This window comes from Sorex araneus, chromosome 1 (assembly GCF_027595985.1).
Source record: "Sorex araneus isolate mSorAra2 chromosome 1, mSorAra2.pri, whole genome shotgun sequence".
NCBI lineage: Eukaryota > Metazoa > Chordata > Mammalia > Eulipotyphla > Soricidae > Sorex > Sorex araneus.
In genome coordinates, this window is record NC_073302.1 from 293,636,579 (window position 1) to 293,653,035 (window position 16,457).

General features: G+C 46.0%; 1 protein-coding gene across 1 annotated transcript in view; it reads right to left on the bottom strand.

Annotated features, from left to right (window-relative positions):
• The window catches only part of FGF14 (fibroblast growth factor 14), a 622,206-nt gene extending 616,238 nt beyond the window's left edge, over positions 1 to 5,968 (bottom strand). Inside the window, exon 1 of the mRNA XM_004614047.2 lies at positions 5,758 to 5,968. Within this exon, the coding sequence (XP_004614104.1) occupies positions 5,758 to 5,965 (208 nt within the window). The 5' untranslated portion in view covers positions 5,966 to 5,968. The remainder of the gene's footprint in view (positions 1 to 5,757) is intronic.
• Positions 5,969 to 16,457: the final 10,489 nt, after the last annotated feature.

Sequence of the window (16,457 nt, forward strand, 5' to 3'; positions counted from 1 at the left end):
GATCCACAGTTCGTCCTGGAAATAGAGTAAGTTGCATTTCAAAGGTTTAAGAGTGTAGACTCAACCAAAAAAAACTAATACAAAAGCTTTGAATATGACATTAGACATCCCAACTGTTTCTCTTCAAGTCATAAGACTATTTTGAATAAATGCTTCCATTTTAAGATATCTGCATGATATTTATAGAAAACTTTGAGTCAATTGAGTGAGTTCTGATGCCAAAATGTGCAAAGGAGCAAAAACTTTGGTGGTTGTCCTTGTTACCATATGTATAAAAACACTTTCCCAAAGTTCCCAGTGTTTGTGTTGCTAAAACACGGAAGACTGGGTTAGAATATTTTTAAAAGAATGGTTCCATGTGGGGAATGTGAAATAAGGATAGAATTAGCTTTCGCACCTTCGGAAAGCAACGCATCGTTTGAGCGAATGTTCTCAGTTATAATGCTGCCTAAGATGAGAACAGGTGGATACGGGTACAGCCAAAGTCCTCATTGTGAAACCAAGTTTAGTTTCTCACGCACTGGATTTCACACTTGAATAAAAATGTCGAGAGAGAGAGATCCAATCTCCTTACAAGTAAATACTCAGAAACCTACCTAAAATGCCACTGAGTGGCACTTTTCTGCAAAACTCATTTTGTTACATCAGTAACTAAAACTTTTTGGATGAAGTCTAAAGTCAAATCTCACTCTATGAAACACGGCTTAGAAGGCAAGGTGTAGGACAGACAAGCTCTCAGGCCTATGTGGTACCCAGTCATGCTCGTATTGAAAGCCACCATCGGATATATACTTTGTGTTTAGAAAGGCAGACAAGTGGATCCACAGTGGATCACTAGATCTACAAGCAACCAGGACGAGTCCCCAGGCTGAGGAGTAAGAGATGCTAACTCCATTTTCCAACCTGTCCTCTGTTTGATCACTTCTAAACACCAAGACAACCTTAGGTGCAAGGAAAACATGGGGCTGGCAAGAGAGTACAAGCAGATAAGGTGTTTGCCTTGCATGCAGGCAACCCTGGTTCAATCCCCAGCACCCTGAAGTGTTGCCTGGAGTGATCCCTGAGTGCAGAATCAGGAGTCAACCCTAAGCATCACAGAGTGTGGCCCAAAATGAAAATATAAAAATAAATCAAATTAAAGTGTATATCAAAGTGAGGCTCAGAGGCTAAAACAGGTGAGTGAAAACTCAGAGCAGAGTTGAAAGACACCACACAAGGAATGAAATCAATGTCAGGGAGTTCTCCCAAGCTGACTTGCTTCTTTTCAAAGTACTGTAGCAGAGTGGAAGATTGAGATCCAAAAAGGAAGTACCCAAGGTCACCCAGAACATGTGAGATCTTTCTAGATGCACCACAAAACCAAATAGAGAGCATCTGCTTCCTGATACCGGCACATCATGGTCATTTCTGACTGTTCCTTAAAAACTGTATGTTCTAAAATCCTATCAAGTCATGAAACTCTCATGTGCATTCATGTGTGTTCATGCACACATTTGTGTGTGTGCATGTGTGTACATGCATGTGTGTATGTGTGTGTAATGAATGGGCATATGTGTTTGAGGATTGGTAGCTTCCTTTGCTTTTGGATATTATGTATTGTAAAGGATCCTCATAACATGATAATACATTTTCCTTCAGGTGGACTTTTCATTGTCTGGGGTTTTTGGGTTTTGTTTTGTTTTTCCTTTGGGGTCACACCTGACTATGCTCATTGATTTCTGGCGCAGGCTCAGGAATTATCCTGGCAGTGTTGGGGAAAACATATGAGGTGCAGGTTGATGGAACCCAGGTTGCTGGCATGCGAGCAAACACCCTGCCCATGGTGCCGTGGTCAGGCCCCGCAGGGGGGCTCTTCTACCCAAGGACCCTTCCATACCATTATCAAAGTTCAAAGACTTAGATTAAGTTCCAAACTGGCCTGTGATGCACATTTGGCCAGTCCAAACCATCATTCCAGCTGCAAAGAAACATATCAACCTTCTTCCAGGCAAAATAAACACCTTAGACCTCGTGTTTTCTACTCTACTCGATGACTTGCCTAAAACAGTCCCTTTGCCTCACTTCTGGCAGGGAATGGAGCTGGTCACATCTATTGCTCTTGTAGAAAAGTGGGGGAGGGGCTGGAGTAATGCTACAAAGGGCAGGACACTTGCAGCAGCAAGGCCAACCCCGGTTCAATCCCAGGCATTCCCCTGAGCACTGCCAGAGTAATTTCCTGAGTGCAGATACAGGAGTAATTCCTTAGCTTTGCCTGGTGTGACCCAAAAACTAAAAGGAAAAAGTGGCATAAAGTAGGGTATTTAAATGTATGTGTGCTCATGTGTGTGTGTATGTGTGTGTGTGTGTGTGCGTGTTCTCAGATAATAGCTGTACCTTTCTTTATGAAGGTAGTAATTTTTCTTATACCCAAGCTTCCAAAGCTATTGTAATTATTTTTAAAAGCACATATCCTGCAGAGATAAAATTCTTGTTCTTCTAATGTTAAATCTTACATTTGAAAAAACTATTAAAATATTTATCACCTCTTATTTAAATATTTTCTAGCTAATTAATAACCTGGGTAGATGAGTAACTCTGCCCTTCAATTCATGTATTTATTATCTACTTATTTTCACCCCAAGGCAATTTCTGATTATATAGAAGTATTCTTAGTTTTTCCCAGGAACCATTGAGACTAAACTAAGTAGACTTATTGATAGTTTAAAGAATTGATTAAAAAAATCTGTATATTGTTTTATAACTTGCAATGATTCAGGAGAAAAAAAACTAATCAAAGTCTTTACACACTATTCAGATGCCGAGCCCTGAATCTGAGTGTGGTACTCTGCCAAACTACTTCCTCTGAAACCAGTTAACTGTCTTCATTTTCGATGTAAGATAACATAATAGGTAGCAGTCACTCTGTTCTTTGGGGTTTTAACAGTTAAGATTTTAAGTCTTTGCATTATTTCAATCACCCAAGTAACTTCTTAGTTGCTATGCTATCTTAGCATCACAGCCCTGCAAATGACTCATGTTAATAGAGGAAGGAGGACAGAATTGAATGACAATCCTGAAAGGGAATGTAAGCCTGCTCTAAGAGAGTGGAACCCTAAGCAGGCCTAGAACTAACAGCCAGGTATGCGCCTGGTTCCAGCCCTAAAGGTAAAACTTTTCCAAGATACAGAATGTGCATATGAATGCTCCACTCTTGAACAAAAGTGCTCCTGTTTCAACTCCCAGTTAGGACTCCAGCCCTGACACCTAACATGAACTGTCCGTTAGAATGGGTGCTGGGGTAGATACATACACTTTGAATTAACCCATCAATTCTCAGCCAAGTACCTTAGCATTAGAAAGCTGCAAAACAAATTGCTCTAAAAATAATCTGTCATTCGTTTGACACCTTGGAATGGAAAACAGAAATCTACTTTATACCCAAGAGATGAAAGTGGGTGGGGTGGGGGAGATGTCATGAAGAGCTCTGGGATCCTATAGACGGGGGAAATTAGTGTTTCTAGTAAAAACTGGTTTGGGCAGAAACCCAAAATGCTAAAGGTCAGCAGAGCGAGTTCTTGCTTCCATCTAATTCATCCCCGCTCTCCACGGAGGGGTAGGCTGACTTCATGGGCCCCAGACCAATGGCCGAGTTAAAAAAGAAAAAGGAAAGGAAAGGAAAGGAAAGGAAAAACCTGCTTTTTCAGGACTGCTTTCCCAGACCTTTCAGGAGCGAGACCTTGGGGGGGGGGCCTCCGGGAGGCTGGATCCCACTTTTCCTGGGGGAGGGAGCAACTTCCCAAGCCTTCCCCTGCAGCCCCGCCGGGACGGCTTCCACTCCTGCTCGGGAACTTGGAAGAGCGGTTGGGGGGAGGCCCCCGCAAGTGGGGGTGTTCGCCGCCAGGCCCGGGGGGCTCTGCGTGCTGATGGGACGGGAGCCGCCCGGCTGTCTCCTGGGGTGCGAGGCTCCCGAGACGCGGGGAAGCGGGTCCGAGACGCCCGGGAGGGGCGGGAGGGCCGGAGAATTCCCCGACGGCGGGAGCCCGGCCGCCCACTGCAGCACCGCGCCCGCCTGGGCACTGCTGCCCGCGGCCTATGGCACCTGCCTGTAGGGACCGCGTCGCCGCTCGCGCCTCCAGGGGCAGCTGCAGGGCCGGGAGCCGCCGCCCCGCACACCCCCCCCCCCCCGCCGCCTCCCCAATCTGCACATCGTGCTCAGCCTCCACACCCACCGCCTGCATCCCCGCCCACTCCTCCTCCTCCTCCTCCTCCTCCTCCTCCTCCTCCTCCTCCTCCTCCTCCTCCTCCTCCTCCTCCTCCTCCTCCTCCTCCTCCTCCTCCTCCTCCACCTTCTCCTCCTCCCTCTCCCCCACCACCTCCTCCTCCTCCTCCCCTTCCTCCTCCTCCTCCTCCCCTTCCTCCTCCTTTCGGGGCGCGCCGCCCCAGCTCGGCTGCCCTGCAAGGCTCGGGGATGGGGGCGGAGGGGCGGGGGTGCGAGCCAGGCGCCACTTGAGCCACTTGCTGCCCGGGGCCCGGGGTGTCAGCGTGGCCCCGCGGAGCCGTGATCTACTACACCGCAGTGCCCGAGTCCGGAGCCTCTTCCCTGCGCCCGGCGGCCTCTGCGGGACCGCCCGGCCCCCGCCCCCGCGCCCCTCCCGCCACGCGGCCCGGGACACCCACGGCCACGCCGCGCCCCGAGGGGGTGGAGGCGGAAGGGGGCCGACCGGGGGGCACACCACGGGGGTCTCAGCAACCAGACCCCCCCTCGGGGCTGCGGGGGGGGGTGTACCCACACGCCTCCGCAGCCCGCGCGCGCGCCTTCCTCGCGGACCCGCGCGCCGCCACCGCCGCGGCCGCCGCCACCGCGCAGCCCTCGGGCTTGGCCTCCCCGGGTGCCTCGCCCACAGCGCTGCGGCCACCCGCCAAGCGCCCCGGAGCGATGGAGAAGAGACCGGGAAGTTCAACCCCGAGCCCCGAAACCCCGGCATTTGCATTCCTTATGTAATGGGCTGCAAGTTTGCCAGGGAGAGAGCCCCGGGGGATGGAGAGAAGCCGGGACCCACCGCCCCGCTCCACCCACCCGTGGGACCCCGCACGCGGGGGGCCGCCCGGGGCCGAAGGGGGCGTCGAAACGACATCCCTGCACGGGGCCCGGGCCCGGGCGCGTCCTTCCCGCCCGGGGTTCCCCCGGGGGCTGCAGGGGTCGAGGCCGGCGGGGGAGCGGGTGTCCACCCCGGGGGGCGCGGAGAGTCGAGCGCCAGGAGGAGGCGGGGGCTGCTGGGCGGCGAGGACAGGGGCTCCCTTACTTTTGGAAAGGACGCCGGGCCGGCGGGTGTCGTGCGAGCGAACCCCGAAGTCTAGCGTGCCCCCCTCGCTCCCCACCCCGCAGCAGGAGTGCGGGGACTCGCGGTCCCCGGGACTCCCGGAGCTGCCAAGCTGCCACCTTCGCCCTTCACCACTGCACCGAGCCCGAGGCCACCAAATGCAATTTTTACAAGAAAAACTTTCCTCCCTCTCCTCCCTCTCCTTGCGGCCCCGCCGAGAGACGCTGGTCTCGGCTGCGGGGAGGGGAAGGGGGGCGGGGAGGGGGGCGGCGGGGTAAGGGGGGGGGAGCCGAGACGCCGATCCAGCTGTTCCTTGTTTATCCACCTCTCGAGCCTGACACATTTTCGCGTGGCCCTGCCTTCCTGCATAGCACAGCTGCGGATCTCGTCCGGGAGCGGCAGCAGCAGACAGGTCATTCCGAGCAAAACACAGAACGCGGGTGCACGTTTGGCTTACCAGTTGGATTCTTGTTTTTCTTAAGACTCTTGCCACAAAGACACTGCAGCATATGCGTTCCTTTGCTGAAAATGTTCCAAAGAAACCACATTGATTTGGGCGAAAAGCAATCCAGCAGCCTAGACACCCTGAGGGAGAAGAGATCCTTGTGGTTGCATAATAATAATTTGAAATCAGTTCTCCTGAAGAGGGGCGCCGGCTTTACCATAGGAAAAACGATAATATTCCGAATCTTCTCCCAGTATTTTCCCCTCACGTGGTATATTTCTTTGAGACTTCCCAGGGATCGTTTTTTTTCGGCCAGGGTGAATGATTTATCCCCTCGATCACCACTGGATGATCACCCAAGGGCTGGGGGGGAATCCTCTTTCAGCATCAAGCCCAGGCAAAAGGCAAAGAAATCCCAACTGCGATCAGAACTAATCGGGGAGAACAAAAATGCACAAAAGATCCCCCGGGCGAAAACCATAGCCTTGGACTTGGCGGCTGGGCGGGTGGGTGGGTCGGGACGGGGCTCACGGAGCGAGCACTGCCATAGCGTAACCCCGAGCAGAGGATCTGGCGAGGGGTGGGGGGTGGGAAAAGAAAGAAAGGAGGGGGGAAAAAAAAAGAAAGAGGGGAAGAAAAAAATCAGCAGCGCGCAGAGCCGGGTACCACCTCGGAGCCGGAGCCGGAGACTCAGCCTCGCTTCTCCCGGGTCGGTCTAAAACCTCCTCATCATCCTCGTCCGCCGCCCGGGCTCGGCGGGGTCGGGCCGGACCTGCGAGTCCTCGATGGATCGGCACGAAGGGGAGCTGCTGCGGGTGCAGGGGGCCCCCCCGGCCGCGGTCAGGGTGCGAGAGGGCAGCGCGCCCGCGGACCCCCGGCTGCAGCCTCGGCTCGTCCCGGTCCCCGCGCCGCCGCCGCCGCCGCCGCCGCCGCCGCCGCCGCCGCGCACGGGGCTGCTCCGGGCTGCGCGTCCGCCCGAGCCAGTCCCAGGCATGGGAGGGAGGAGGATGCAAGTTTGCATGGAAGGGACTGGCGCTCCGTGACGTAGCCACGTGCTCGCAGACCCGGCACCAGTGAGCTGCCGCTCCCGGCCCGGGGAGGGCAGCGTCACTGCAGTCTCGGGGCGAGGCCCCCCCCACACACTCTCTCTCTCTCTCTCTCTCACACACACACACACACACACACACACAGATCACCCCACACCTGCACGGCCCGGGACCCTCGGCCAGACCCGGCCCGGCCCGCGTCGGGGACAGCCGCCGCCTCCCCGGAGGAGGAGTGCATCTGCAAATGGGAAAGGAGCGACCCCCCCCCCACCCCCGAGGGATGAGCAGCTCGCCCCAGGGGCGAACACCTGCCCGGGGGGGGGGGGCGGGGGAGGGGACTCCGGCTGGATCCCACCGTCCTGCAGCCCAGCTGCTCGCCGCTTCACCTCTGCCCCAGCCCCGCATTCCCGGGCCGCTACAGGGAAACTCTGAAGTTCCTTCAGTCCTTATTATTGACTCCTCCTTCGAGTGCCGCCGGCTTGGGGGGCGGAGAGGGTCATCAACCCCGCAGATGACAGATATGCACTTGCAGAAACCGCCTGTGAAAAGGGCCCCCGCAAAGAGCCAGGGGGCGAGCTCCCTTTGGGCACAGACGTGGTCCTGTGTTGTGTCTTCCTTCAACAGGCATTGGTGATTTGCAGAGTGTGTGTGTGGTGTGTGTGTGTGTGTGTGTGGTGTGTGTGTGTGTGTGTGTGTGAAGCACTCTGCGGAAATCACACTCTATCTAATTCCTTCTGGCTTCTGAACCCACTCATGGAACAGACACGTCCCCTTACCACCACGCTAACAATATGCAACCATAATCTAACAAAACAGGCCGTGTTTCCATTTTCTCCTACATTTTCTACATTACTTCTCAAAAATCGAAGTACTTAGGGAAAAGCTGTTGGTTCACCGTAGCTGACTAGGGGTGGGGAAAACAGAATGTACAAATGGCACCAACTATGAAAAAAAAAAACACGTAAAAACTAGTTACTCATTAAGCAAAAGTGACTAGATTTTAATATCTCACCTTCTTTGTGAAATGAAGATTCTGGACAAGTAAGTTTGACTGCCTTCATTTGTGTGAAGTACATGAATTAAAGTTGTCACCTGATTTTTATTTTTATGGGAAAGTTGAAATTTTAAGTCTCATTTTAATATATAGACAACTAGTTCTATTGCCATTTGTGCGTGGGATAGCAACCTATACAGAAACAGAGATTTATGTTGCTGAGGTTTTCTGGAGAAGACTGATTTTAAAGAAAAGTAACTCCATGGTTATATATAGCCAAAAAGTAAAGATGTACTGTCATGTCAATTTTAGGTAAGAGAGAAAAGGAGTTCAAAGTAAATTCTATTAAAGTTTCAAAACCAGAAAGTCAACCGGGGTGGGCTCCATGTGGCATTAAGAATCATGCCATGCAGTTTAAAGAACGGATTTATCTGCAGTCTAAAATTTAAGCCATGAAAGAAGAGTGAATTATTAGGAGTCTATGGTTTTAAAGCCAAATGAATTACCAAGAAGCTGATTGGAAAATTCATTAAAGAGGAGAATTCTTTTTTGAAAGAGAGGAAAAATGGGATAACTTTGCCAAATAATTAGGAAAGGATCCTTTTGTATCAATCAATCGGGGACAGATACCATATGCTGCTCCTATAACATTCTGGTGTCCTACTGGGGGGTCCAGAATATCCTAATATATTGCCACTGGATACAAGCCAGAGAAACAGTTGGATCACAGACACTCGCCATCAAGGTCTTCTGGTCTCACACTGTTGGAAGGTTCTATAAAAGCTTGGCCAGTTCCCTATGGACTTTCACAAGTAGAGTAAAATCTGGGGAGACATTCTGTGATTTTTCCATTGCCCCATTATTGTGATGATATGGTAAGTTTGGGCGAAGAGAGTATTTCTCAAGCTGCTCTTCTTGAATTTCCAAATGGAACTCTCTTCTTTCCATTTTGATAGTGAATTTAATCCCTACTAAGAGAAAGAGTGAGCACCTGAAAAATTATGGTTTATTTCTCTGTGTTTCCATGGCAAACTCATTACATCTTTGTCTCAGGGCCTAATGAACACCAAGGGCAATTAGTTATAAGTACTTAAGAATTTATTGAGAATATATTATTCCAGGCACAGTGTTAGTTGGGTCTTATCTGTAATGCCATGATAAGGAAGGAGAAACCCTTTATTACAGTGAATGAAATTTACATAGTTGTTTCCCCTATGTATTGATGCATTATCTACTTATATTACATAGGCTATTATTCCATCATTAAATAAGCAAATGATACCAATTTTTTATTTGGGCCTAAGAATTTGCAATTTCTAATAAGGTAAATTCAATCACTCAACCAACATATATTAAGCATCTACCCCTGAAAGTAAACTCGGGGTTGCATGCTAACTCATATTAAGCCAGATAAAAAAAAGCAGACCAGTAAAACAAAGAAGACCCAGAGATGTTGAAGAGAAATTCCAGGGTTAGGGGTGACCCAAAGGTAGAGTTTCCTGAGTTCAGACCATTCTTTAACTTTTGTTCTGGAAGACATCAAAACATTTGCTTAACCTTGGCCATGCTACATTGAAATCAATATTAGATGATGTTATATAATAAAAAATAACAAAAGTTGACACAAGCTTTAGAATGTGGTTGATTAAAGACAGCAACATGGAACCCTTGAATGATAATGATAGTCAAAGTAGAAAATGATTAGAAAAATTTCAGGAGATGATTTTCACATGGTTGTAGTAAAATAAACCCTGTACTCATAAGAATGTTCATTTAAAACTTACATGAACCTTCAGCATTTTATAGGTAACAAACCTAAAGGATTTTAGGACACAATAAAATATATTTTCTTATTTTACTTTAGGCAATATGAACTTTCATGAGATTAGTAATCAAAGCCTTTTGAAACTGTCTTAACATGCTTGTTTCTGGTTGTTCCCAATAGTTACTCTTATATTCTACTCTTCCTGTTAGTTTAGAAAGAAAACTATTCACACCATAGCTTAGTAAAGACTCGTGCTGCCAAGATAGAGAAATTATTTCCCAGTCTCCATGCAATTACATAGGGTCATGTGACTAGGTTCTGACCAATGAAATGTGAAGAAAAGTGACATACATGCTCAGCTTCTTAATCACATTCCCCAGAGTAAGTTGGGGGATATAATTAGAAAGAGTTTCTCATAAAGAGAAAAAAAGACCAATATATATCTAAGGATCTCAATGTCCATTAGTCACCCATTTTTTTAAGGTTGACAATTTACATTTGCATGCATTTCTTTTCTATTTTAGTTATTATCATGTTTTAAGGGATATTTCTAAATGTCACATTACAACTGCTCTCTAGGATGAGTTTCTTCCTCTACCACTGTTCTTGCTTCAACTTGTAGCATAGCATACCTGACCAATCTGGATGAAAAAGTAAATGAACCCTTCACTTTACTCCCTTTTGATTTATAAGTGAAGAGAACATTGAAAAGCATGTTTGTTCTATTATCTGCTTTCGGCATGCATCTCCCATCCCAACTGGTTCCTCCAGCCATCATTTTCTTAGTGATCCCTTCTCTATTCCATCTGCCTTCTCCCCTCCACTCATGAAACAGTCTTCCATCTATGGAGCAATCCTCCTGGCCCTTGTATCTACTGTCCTTGGGTATCAGCCTCATGTGATGTTATTCTATACTCCACAAATGTGCAGTCCTTCTATGTCTGTCCCTTGCTTTCTGATTCATTTCACTTAGCATGATACTCTCCATGTCTATCCATTTATAAGCAAATTTCATTACTTCATCTCTCCTAACAGCTGCATAGTATTCCATTGTGTAGATGTACCAAAGTTTCTTTAACGAGTCATCTGTTTTAGGGCACTCGTTTGTTTCCAGATTTTGGCTATTGTGAACAATACTGCAATGAATATATAGGTACAGATGTCACTTCTACTGTGCTTTTTTGCATCCTCAGGATATATTCCCAGAAGTAGTATTGTAGGGTCATATGGAAGTTCAATTTCTAGTTTACAAAGGACTGTCCGTATTGTTTTCCAAGAAGGCTGGACCAGTCAAAATTCCCTCCAACAGTGAAAGAGCGTCTCTTTTTCCCCACATCCATGCCAACACTGGTTGCTTTTGTTCTTTTGAATGTGTGCCAGTCTTTGTGGTGTGAAATGATATCTCATTGTTGTTTTGATTGCATCTCCCTGATGACTAGTGATGTGTGTTGCAAGCCACAATGCCCAAAAGTAGAGAGAGTATGGGGAATATTGTCTGCCATGGAGGCAGGGGAAGGGTGGGAAAGGGGGTTATACCTGGGATATCTATTGGTGGTGGGGAATGTGCACTGGTGGAGGGATGGGTATTTGATCATTGTGAGAATGTAACCCAAGCATGAAAGCTTGTAAGTATCTCATAATGATTCGATAAAATAAAATTTTTTTTAAAAAAAAGAAAAAAAGGAGACATTGAAAAGCAGTCCTACGTCTCCCTTCCCCTCTTCTCTTCCCTCCCCTCCCCTGTCCTCCTCCTCTCCTCTCCTCTCTTCTCCTCTCCTCTCCTCTCCTCTCTTCTCCTCTTCTTTTCCCTTTTCATTTCCTTCTCTCTCCTGCTCTTCTTTTTTCACTTTTCCTCGCCCTCCCCTTCTTTTTCTCTCCCTGTCCCTCTGTCTCTGTCTGTCTCTTTCTCTCTAGGGAGCACTGTCCCAGAGTCCACTGTCTATCTTCTGGAAGCTGTTCTAAGAGATAATATTTCTCTGCCCTACATGGAAACTTGCAGTGTATTTATCAATGCCCAGCCCATTTGTCCCTCCCATCCCGCCACACACCATATCCACGAGACTGGTCCTCTCTCAGATTGTAGTATCTCCCTCTCTGAACCTAAGGACACTTTATCTAGGCCATGACAGATATCTCTGTGCCAGCACTCACAAGAAAATTCTAGGAACTAACATTCCTAAGACAATTTCTCCTTGACTGAACAGCCCAATTCCTTATTGTTCCAAGTGGAAAGGATCAGGCAGATGAGTGTTTTACATCGTTTCTCAGCATCTCCCTGTGGGATTCAGACATAGTCTCCCCACTTGGGTAGCTGGTGAATCAACATAACTTCTGCCACCCACTTCTCTATATCCCCACTTGTCTGCTGTGTCTCTTACAAAGAAACTGCTGGTAGTGGAATCTTCATCCTCTATGGCTGCTATTGTTCTGTGTCACCATCCTGCAGTGACCTGAGTGTCTCCTGGTGCATTTGGGGCCAATTCCATCTTCCTGGCCGTCCAACAATGGATGAAGGAACAGGGATCAGGGGCTGGTTGGTAATCAGTGACCATTTATTCAAGTTTCACAGCGTTGACTATAGAGAAATCATGAAGGGTTGGGGGTAACAATTACACATAGGTGTGACTGAACATCATTATAAACAATGAACAGATGTAATGTCCTTCCTTTGGGGGAAATTCTTTTAGGAGATCCACCCAAGGACACAACCTCATCTAGGAAATCCAGCACTCTAGATTCCTACTTAGGAGATCTGCCCAAGGGTGGAATTCCACCTACCGGTGTATTACTTTCTTTTCCTTTGTTAGTAATCCATTTAAATAATCATACTAAATTTACTTCTCCATAATATTTCTAGTCATCTTGCATGAAAACAGTAAGCATAGATTGTTTAAAGCGTGGCTCTCTTTGGGTACATCTTATTACATATCCCAAACTACAGTCCTCAGGCTAGGTGAGTTTTTCCTAACCCAAACAGGGTCCTTATTCAGTTACTTCTTTTTATGTCATGATAGGGTTTGTTCCATGACCATGCTCTTAACTTATTTTACTTCTTGTGGCACTTAGCCTGACCCTGTTCGAAGCTAAGGTAGCTGATGGCTTGCCCTGAGTCCATCAAAGTCCCTTGGTACAACCCTTTTGTGGGGTTGTAAGTATGATGGATACCCAGGAGTAAATACTATTCATAGTTAGTTAACTCCCATGTTACAAATAGCACAGCACTAACTCTCTTCCTGTGTCTATACAATAAAGAATGTTGTTCTAAAATAAATTATGCAAAGGGCATAAAAGAAAGAGAAAAGCAATATTCCACTTATGTATACAAAATCCAAAGCTATCAGAAGATTTGATTTCCAGATTATACGGTTTGATTTAGAGATATTTGTGATTAACAGATAGGGGAAGAAGAACACCGAGGAGAGGTTAAAGATTAACACAGAGGATTGGGAGTGACCCCACGGACTTGGGGGTGCCTTGGGAGCACTGTTTATTGTAACTCAATAAACCTAAATTCCCTGCAGGACAAATAAGTTATTACTTCTTGAAGTGCTTAGAACACTAATCCAACAGTTAAAGCCACTTCTGGTGTGGGGAAAACATTAAGGAAAACCAATTCATGGACACAGGTCAAATTTCATTGTCTAAGAACCCTCTCATCAGTAACAAAAGTAAGCTAGATTCCTGCCTTTCTAATGTGCATGGCCACTTGCCTAATTGAAATTTAACTCAGAAGAGGATGGGGAGAGGCAGAATTAATTATCTTTGTTCCTACTGCATTCAGGGTATAATAATAAAATTGAGGAGTGTGCCAAAAGATGCAGGTGAATTCCCTTGGGTTCTCAGAAGTATGACCGTCTCTTGGCATAAAGCTATGAGACTTCACACCTAAATAAATTTTAACGCTCTCCCTCCCTCCCTCTCTCTCTCTATATATATATATGTATATATATACACACACAGAGATCAAATTCTCTGCACAGCCCCAGGAAATCCCCAAAATTTTTTTCTATTCTCTCAGGCAGAAAGGAGTTAACTTGGACCCGGATTGATCCAGGACACTGAGAGGACTTCTGCAGCATGAGCCAACCTATCAAAGTTTTCGGATCTCCATAACCCATGCTTCACTGATAAGCAGACTAAGCCTTTTTTTAATTTTTAGATCCTATATTAGTTAAATATCTTGGCTAAAACCCAATCAAATCAATTGTAACTTTTTTCGAACTCATCATGCTTTCTCCCCACTGGTGGCAAATTTTGTTATGGTCTATCCTGGGGAAGTATGCCCTCATGATTGAAAAGCATTGTCATCTATGCTCTGGTGTGTTTCAAGGGGGAAAATTTCCCTTTTTGTCCAGAGAAGCTGGTCCTTTGTCTCTTCAAGCAGTGACTAGCACAACTCTAGACACAACATCATACATTAAAAGGAGAGATTTGTCCTCTGAACTTTCTCGATTTGGGGACAGATTTCTGCATTCCCTGATTTAGAGTATTATTTACCCTGGGTGATAGTTCCCTCTATAAATCTGAGTTGCTGGAGAATAATGACATTATTTGATCTGTGCCTCCATGGAAGAACATCTCTCGGAAGGGTAAACAGCATCCTGATGTGAGCTCACTTAGAGAAACCAAGACGACATCTGCCAAGTCCCCTTTTGTACAGTTCTAGAGTAACTCTGCAACTAGAGGTTCTCAGATGAGATTGGGGGCAAGGAAGAAGAGGTTTATTTTCTGGAGTTAATGTGTGATCAATATGAGATTCCTAAAGGATTTCTGGTGCTCTTTGAGTTTTACTGCCCTGGGCTAAATTGCTCAAGAATGACAGTAGCGTCCCAAATGAATTTTAAAACTAGAAGCAGTGCAGAGAAAAGTTGCAGGAGGGATGGGAGGTGTGGAGGAACCATGGAGTAGTGAGCATCTAACTCAGGCCCTTCTGAGTGCCAGATGGAGGCTCTTGTCGTGTCCTCCAAATCAGCTCTTCAGTGCTCATTTCCAGGTTTCAGGCTAAGATCTTGAATAATATTTGGTCTGATTTCACTTGAAACTTTCCCAGCATTTCATACCCCCCAGCTCCCATGTTCAAATACCTTGCAACCAAACTATAGCATGTGGCTTCCATTTAACTGATGGATTCTCAGATAGAAAAGACTTTTTTCTGAATTTCCATGCCATTACAGCGCCTAAACCTCACTGAAGTCCTTTGACTGTGTTGTTAACTTGATACCCAAACATCTGGTCGATGAGTACTACATGTTTCAACACACACTGGTATACAGAGGAATGGATTATTTCCTCCTCTGAGTATATGCTGAGCATGTCTGCCTGCTGGGGCCTCCAACAGGCCATTTTGGGGTCAGCAACCCAGCTGAATAAAGGGCACTTTTCACTTTGAATTAACTAAAAATAATTTGCCAATTTTTTTCATGTCCTCAATCATGAGGCTTCTAAAATAAAATTCCATTCTAGCATTAAAATTTAAAGAGGTGTTTTACTTGTTAACCAAAATTTTCTGTCATTAAGAGAAGATGTGTATTCAGAAAGTAGTTTTATTGAAATTAATGTGAACATGGCCATTCAAAGATGTGTTACACAGCCTTACACTTAAGTAACAAAGCAAATGAAGAACTATCACAACTCAGAGTGAACTTATATTCCAAAAGAAAAAATAATAAATGGTATAGATCTCTTGGACATCCAGAAGTAGAAAACTAAAGGTATTTCTTTTCCTTTGTTACAGCACCCACATAATCATAGACATATATATATATATATATGCTTAATTATGCCAGAATATAGGCCAGGGAGATAGTACAGTCAGTAGGGCACTTGCCTTGCACAAGACCTTGACCTCGGTTTGTTTCTTGGCAACTGATACAGTTCCCCTGAGCACCATCAGGAGTAGTTTCTGAGTTCAAAGCCAGGAGGAATCCCTGAGTTATTGCCGGGTGTGGCTCCAAACAACAACAAAAAAGAATCCATATGGAGTGAAAGCCCAGGGGGTATGGCATGTGCCTTGTTACATGGACAACCTGGGTTCAATCCCCAGCATCCCGTATGGTCCTCCAAGCACTGCCAGGGATGATTCCTGAGTGCAGAGCCAGAAGTAACCCCTGAGCATCACTGGATGTGACCCCAAAACAAACAAATTTAAAAAAGTCAAAATATATAATATTCACATAATTTCATTCTCAAGAGAAGATGCAAAGGAAAAAAATGGCATTCCTTTGTCCATATCCACAGACATTCTTGTGAACATTTACAATATTTCAGTCTTAAGCACACATAATTAAATTGCTGTCTATGCCGGTGTGAAAATATTTAAAACATTGTGTCTGAATATTGATTGACTCTAATGTATTATTGGCATCTGGACAATAGAGCACTTTTACTTTATTGCTTCTCTAAACGGAATAAATAATAAAATGCACACATGTAGAATAGCTGTAGATAACTGCTACTTAGTGTTAACTGTTCTGTTGTTGTTTCAGTTAACATGGCAAATCATTTTCAACAACATGGGTGGACCTTGAGGCTATGATGCTAAGTGAAATGTGTTAGGTGGAGAAAAATAAATATCACAGGACTCCACTCATATGTGGAACACACTGAAACAAAGCTGGTGACAAATAAAACAAAAAGAACAAATTGTTAAATCCAAAGAACATATTTGTGGGTTTAAAAGAAGAGGGAAAAATTGGAAGGTGAATCAAATAAACAAAGGGGACCGAGAGTGTGATGGTGGAGAAAATTAAACTCCTGGTGGTGAGCACAGTATGACTTACGCCACAGAATCTCTATGTCACAGTGATGCAGCGTACACAGCTCTACATCTAAAAGTAGTGTAAAGTTGTAACTCTGTTTTTTCACCGAAGAGTTTAAAAATACAACATGGAATATACCATACATATAT